At 25.5% G+C, this 7,127-nt stretch overlaps 1 protein-coding gene across 1 annotated transcript in view; it reads left to right on the forward strand.

Moving 5' to 3' along the window:
* The first annotated feature begins 2,868 nt into the window (after positions 1–2,868).
* Positions 2,869–7,127, forward strand: part of LOC108691657 (alpha-tocopherol transfer protein-like) — a 10,086-nt gene continuing 5,827 nt past the window's right edge. Inside the window, exon 1 of the mRNA XM_018199518.1 lies at positions 2,869–3,095. Within this exon, the coding sequence (XP_018055007.1) occupies positions 2,972–3,095 (124 nt within the window). The 5' untranslated portion in view covers positions 2,869–2,971. The remainder of the gene's footprint in view (positions 3,096–7,127) is intronic.

Genomic DNA, 7,127 nt, shown 5'->3' on the forward strand with positions numbered 1-7,127 from the left:
AATAGAGATGTATAAACATGTATGGTATGTAACACATATTTCATATATGATTATAGATGTTTATGAATATTTATGTATGTTTATACACATTTATTCATATAAAATTTTTTACCTAATTGAATAAAAAAAAAGTTTTTTATTTAATGGGATTTAATTGGATTCAACTGGAAAAACTACATTTCTTGTTTAGAATTGAGAACTGTTTTGGATTAAGCAGTATTCACGATGCACAAAAAAGCTGATTTTTAAATTTTTAGAAAGACGTAGAAATATATTTGTGTATATGCATGCAATTTTAATAAATGAATAAAAGTGCATTTGAATTAAAAAGAATTTATTTTTACGTTTGCGCGAATATGTATTTCTGAAAATTTGAATCGATTTCAATAATCTCGTTTACTGGAATTGTAAATAAGATTATCTTAAATATATGTATAAGATCGTATTTACGAATACTGTCAAAGATATTCTATATTTTATAAAGTATCTTATATCTCATTTACAATATCTTTAAGGCATTATTTTAAGCGTAAGAAGCGTAAGTGACGAAATAATTATTTCGAGAGTCTTAAGACTCTCTAATATCAAAAATAAATAAAAGTACACTGGCATTATTTTAAAACATCTTAAAATGAAATATTATGCACAGATATTTCAACATATCTTTAAAATATGATATTTTCAGAATCATTTACAATTAGATATGTTCAAAATAAAACTAATAATATTTATAATGATTCGGAAACTAATTAACAAGAAAAAAATACAAAAGGAAAAATACAAGAAAGTAATGTTTATTAAGACTTATTTGCACAATTTCCATATTGATTAGTTTATTATAATAGATAAAGACATATAATTATACAATTTTGTTGTGAACAGAGTTAAGTTAGTTTCTCTCTTATAATAATACTAAATTATTAAATTACAATAGAACAAAAGTTTGTAGTATTGTGAACTTTAAGTAGCTGTAATTTCGTTAAAAATTATGAGATTTAAATTTATACAAAAAAAAATTAATATCTAAAATCACTTTTGAAATGTCATTTTGTCTTATGAATTTCTGTAAGTTTGATATTAGAAAACTATCTAGGAAAATTTTTTTCTTACTTTGTGGGCCTGTTTCGTGCTCAAAAGAAATTTGCAAAAATTTTCAACTTTCTAAAGTGAAAGCTTAAAATTTTACCTACAAAATTGTTTTTTTAAAAATGTTCCTAAGATTTTTTTTACTGAATTATTGCACGTTAAATAAGAAGAACATTTTGATTTTGATTACTCATAACTATTAAAAATCATCATATCGCATCTTAGATTAAAAACTTTACTTATATTATCATAATACAATCATTATATTATCGTAAAATTTTCATTTAATGTATTAAAATTTTTTATTTTTTATTATCATTTATCATATTATTGTTTATCAAATTAATACATTTATTTTTATTATTCCAATATTATCATTATATTATTATTATATGTATTATCATTGTTTTATTATCACATTATTTCTTTGTCTGGTTGCTTTTATTTTTGATAAAACTAACATTTCTATGTAATATTTTAGGCTTATTACATCTCATAAATTCAATAAAAAAAGTGTGTAGATAAAATCATTATTAAATAATTTAATCAATTTTTTTAGAATTATCCATATGGAGTATAACTCTTTTAATAGAATCTTTTAAAAAAAATTTATACTTAATTGTTAAATATACATATATAAAATGTATATGTACGTTTCTAAAATATATTGAAGAGGAGTTGGAGTGAAAAATAAATTTCAATATTTGCTTTATTTCTGAGCTTTAAATTAGGGTCCCTTAAATTAATACGCAGTGTATTCATTATCTGTTATTGACTATCATATTCTGTTTCTTATCTTCACAGTTAATCTATCTTTCTTTGGTTCTTCACGTCAACAAATCAGTTTCGACTAACATCGATGTGCGATAATAAATGTCGAGAAACAATAGTTTTCAAAGAACAATTGCACGAATTAAAGTCTATTCATAATCTATTGATCTGTTGCCGATTATTACCCTTTTTTTCCTTCTCTAAATCAATTTCGATGATTAAGAAGACCCAATATTATTAGTATTCAGTATTCATAATGAAGTTGTCGCAAAAAAATTATTTCGCAAAAATTTCCGCAAAAAATATCTCTCATTATTACTATCATCTTCATTAATAAAAGCAGCCAAATTAATAGATTTACGTTTACGTAGTAAAGAAAATTAAATATGTGTTCTTCAAGAAAAAAGTGAATAAAAACTAATCTAATTATGTAAATATAGTAAACGAATTAAATTTATAATATTTTATCACTCATTACTATTATCTTTTTCTTCAATAATCAATCCATTATTTCTCACAAGTCATCTTTAAATAAGATGCGACAAAAAACTGACTGCGTGATCTCTGATAAGAGTTTTATCGGTCAAGCTGAGAATAAATGAGTTTTTTGAATAACGTGTAATTTCTATTCTACAAAAAATATTGAAGCAAAATAGCCGATTAAGATAAGATGTTACTTCAGAAATTTGTATAATTGTATAATTACTTCAGTATAAATACTTCAGTAATTTGAATAATTAATGAACAAAGATAAATGTTCTAGATGGCAAAGTGATGTTATTGTACGTTGTCCTCATTTTGATATTAAAATTTTTCTTTGATCACAAATCAAAAAGACCACAAATTTATTAGCTAGGATGTATCTATATAATCAATAGATACAAAATCGATATTCGTTTGAATAACAGCGCGGAAGATACGGAATACCGACATGGACTTTGAGCGGTCAAAGATTGTCCCGTGGATGATACATAAGAGATACTCTTCTTGGGTGGTGGTGGCTGTAGATAAGTGATGATTGTCCTGCCGGGAACGTTCCTCAGTGATCAGTTTGAGCACAGCGCGAGATCGAGAAAGGAGCAACGGGAAGACAAAAAAGAAGCAGATTGTGAAAATGTCTTTCACTTTGTTATTGGATCCACCCGGGCCCGAAGCCAGGGCTCTAGCCGAAAAAGAACTCAGGGAAACTGAGGAGAACGTGAAAAAGGGCATTGAAACTCTGAGGAAATATATCGAAGGTTAGTGAATTATCATTCTTTACAATTTAATTCCAAGTATATAAAACTTATTCGAACATTTCAATTTAAATTTGTGAAACCTTTATATTCCTTCGTCTTTTTCAAAATATTATCAAAATATTGTTTAGTTTTTTTGATATACCTAAATATATTTTATATTTTTTTCCTAAGAAGAAATACGCGCCTTTGTTATAAATTCGCTCCGTTGAGAATAAATACCAAAAAAAAAAATAATTCTACTATGAACATAAAGGGAAAATGTAATTGTCAAATTTTTTTGCTATTTATAGAAGATAAATATTTTTAAATTTTATTCATTGCGTGTTTGTTAATAAATTATATACAATCAATTACAAACTTTGTCGTAAAATGAAAGATTAACTCATCAAGAATACAAATACAATTATTTAAGAATCTCAATGAATCGATTTGTACATAAAGATATTGAAATTCAAATTCATCTTAACTGTGACACAATGGGAACGATCATTACATATTCTGAAAGTTATGAATAGATTGTTTAACTTTGCGCAATAAACAGTATATATTCCCATACGGTACACTTTTTCTAAAGAATATTCTAGGAACGTCTAAAGAATATAGAGATATTTTTTGGACGTAGTCTGTAATTTGTAAGCTAATGAGATTATCCCGAAAATTTCAAAAATTGACTTGTGTCTCTGAAAAACTTCGCCTTTGTTTATCTGCAAAAATTGATATTATCGCATTATTATGCTTTTACTTTGGCTGCGTTCAATTTGGACGCTTACGCGCTTTAAGCGCTTAATTATCACATTCTGTCTTTATCATTAAACATAAAATAAAGAAAGAATCGCTGAAAGTGCTAAAATCCAAACCAAAGGTAGCTTTTATATATATATATATATATATATATCTGTTATTCTCTTTTCTATGTAGATTAACTTTAATCTTCATACAATTTAAAGGCGTTCTACAATCGTAAATATCCTATCATCTGTCGCAATATTTCGCAAAACCAATAGCCAATCAGAAGCGTCAATGATAATTATTGATGCTTGACTATTACATTAAGCGATTAACGACGGAGTGTTTGCAACATAGTGTGGAACGCTTTTTATTTTTTATCTTTTTCTAACTTTTAAAACTAAAACAAGATGAATAAGTTGGAATTAATTTATGTTGATAGAAACAGTCATTAACTGTTACCGTGTAAACGTTGATCGAGTCGTTTCAAGTTTCTACTAAATAAGTAATAAATATTCGTGCCGATGTTGAAGGAAAATTGAAACGCAGAAGATTTAAATTTTAGTATGCATTTATTAAATTATATAGGGTAGTCGGCACGAACTTTCCGGACAATCCAATAGATGACTATTAAATTAAAAAAAAACAGCAAACATCCGTCTTTAGCTGGTGAAGAAAAAACTGGCAAACTTGAAATATTCTTTCGCATAAACGAAACGAGTCATTCAGGGATTAAGAGTTTTCTATACTTAATGTTACTTTAAGTTATATTATCGAGACTGTTTGGATGACATAGAGCCGTCTCTGAATAGATGTATTGAAAGATAATATTAAGGTCAGAACTGTGACACTTCAATAATCTCATTTCTTTTTATCTTTTCTTGCTACAGAACGCTCAGCGGAGTCCGATTCATTTTTTTTGAAGTTGAACTTTTTAAACTGCGTGATGTTGGTTCTTAAAATTAATATTTTTACATCAAGACATAAAATCATTATAAAACTCTTTATACGTACTTCGAGCTTAGATCGTCGCAAAATATTTCAATCAGTTCAACAATCATTTGGTATTTTAATTGAATGGGAAATAAAAAATAATTATTAATTATTGAAACGCAATTGCGCACTTGCGTTATATATTTTTATTTAGTGCGCAATTGCGCACTACGAAAGCAATGTTGTTTAATACGTTTGTGCAAAAAAAAATTAATCTGAATATTTAAATGCAAATATGTAATAAATGCGTATTACTTTTTATGAAATTCAATTTTTTTAGTTATAGTTTAACTAAAATGTTTTGAATAAACATTATATGTATTATAAATAGATCGTGCACCTATAATAATAGACGTGCATGGAAGATACATGTTGAAAATATGTATTAATATATTACATATATTATATTATCACAAATACACATTGTGCAATTATATAATAAATCTGAAATAAAAAGGGATAAAGAAATCTATTTGATAATGTGATTGATGCACGAATCAAATGCACCTTGACTTTTGGACATGTGAAAGAATAGGTCTATGCTTCTTTTTGGCTGAATTTTTGTACCAGTTCATTTTTCTTCTTCTTCTTTCCTTCTGAAGAGAAAAGGAAGAAAGATGAATTGGTGCAAAAATTTCAGCTAAAAAGAAGCTTAATATTGTACACATGATATTGCGACATTCGAATGCGGCTTTATAAGGATCTTTCAAATCGATAGATGATTCTTGAAGACTCCCTCAACATTTAATACTTAAAAAAAATATCTTTAACTTTACACGATAGATAATTGAATTTGGAGATGCACAACGTTTATTGCGCAATAAATTCAGCATGATATGATTCAATTGTACGATAAGCTATAAGATATCGCTAGATTTATTTGATAATTAAACAATATTTTGTATTCGTCGCTATGCAAATATTATTGAGCACGTATTTGCAGTTCGTGAACACCATTCCTGGAAAAAAAAATTTGTTTATAAAAAAATATATACATAAATGTATGTTATACATATATTTATATATAAAATATGTCCATATACAATGTTGGGTAAGTTAATTTTTTTTTAAGTTAGATTAAAGTTAACAATCTTGAAAATTTAATTTAATTAAGATACAAGTTAATTTATAATGAAATTAATTGAATTAAAAGTTAAGTTAATAAAAAAAGTAATTGAAAAGTTAAAAGTTAAATTTGTTTTTTTTATATTTTTCAATTTCATGATTTTAGGATTTCAGTCTTACAAATAGCGGAAGTGACAAATATATACTTTATTTAGAAAATACTCTATATTCTATTTATATGTTTTATATATTCTGTTACATAGACTGTTATATATACTGTTTGAATATTTTGTTCACATATACTTATTAAATATAAGTAATAAAGCCATTTCAAAATTTTTCTTGCACTGAACAGCCAGTCAACGTGAGCTGAAGATAGTATTGATGTGTTATATTTTAATAATAAGGAATAATAGATTTCAACTTATTAGAAACTAGACATTAAAATACACAGTTTCTGACAGATTGAAATCTGGAAATCGATTATGTAATTTAAAATGAGATGAAAAAAGTGAGCAAATTTAGAATATTTATAATTTCATTGGTCAACACCTAGTAAATTTGCTCACTTTTGCAATTTTTATTTCATTTTAAATCTATCGCTACCGCGTATCATGTCTGAAACTTAACTTCAAAAAAATTAAATAAAAAATTAATAGTTATGAATAATATGTAACTAAATAAAGTTAAAAAATTAAGAGCCTAAATTGTAACTAAATTAAAATTAATTAACTTTGTAACTTTTTAACTTAACTTTTATCTTTTTAACTGACTACTACACTACCCAACCCTGTCCATATATAATATATTTTTCCGTTGTATAATTTCTGTTCGTACAAAAAGAATTAATAGATGATAAAAAGAAATAAAGAATAAATAGGTAGTCAAAAAGAGTATTATATGTTTTACATGAAAAATATGTGTTTTTCTGGCAAATTTCAAATGATTCATCTCATTACTCTATACATAAGAATATTAAGATATGGTTATCAAAAATAAAAAGTTTATAAAATATTTTTATTTTAAATGTCAAAATATAAATGTATTAGAATAAAATACACACACACACACACACACACACACACACACACACACACACACAAAATATCTTGTGAACTATTAATTTTTTACTGTATTTTAATGCAGAATAACTAGAAGAGAATATTAGGTAAAAAAATCATATAGGTATAATTCTGTTAAAAACTGAATGTTGAATCTTTTGAAACGTTTTTACTTATAATATATATA

This window comes from Atta colombica, unplaced genomic scaffold, assembly GCF_001594045.1.
Source record: "Atta colombica isolate Treedump-2 unplaced genomic scaffold, Acol1.0 scaffold49, whole genome shotgun sequence".
In the NCBI taxonomy this organism is placed as follows: Eukaryota; Metazoa; Arthropoda; class Insecta; order Hymenoptera; family Formicidae; genus Atta; species Atta colombica.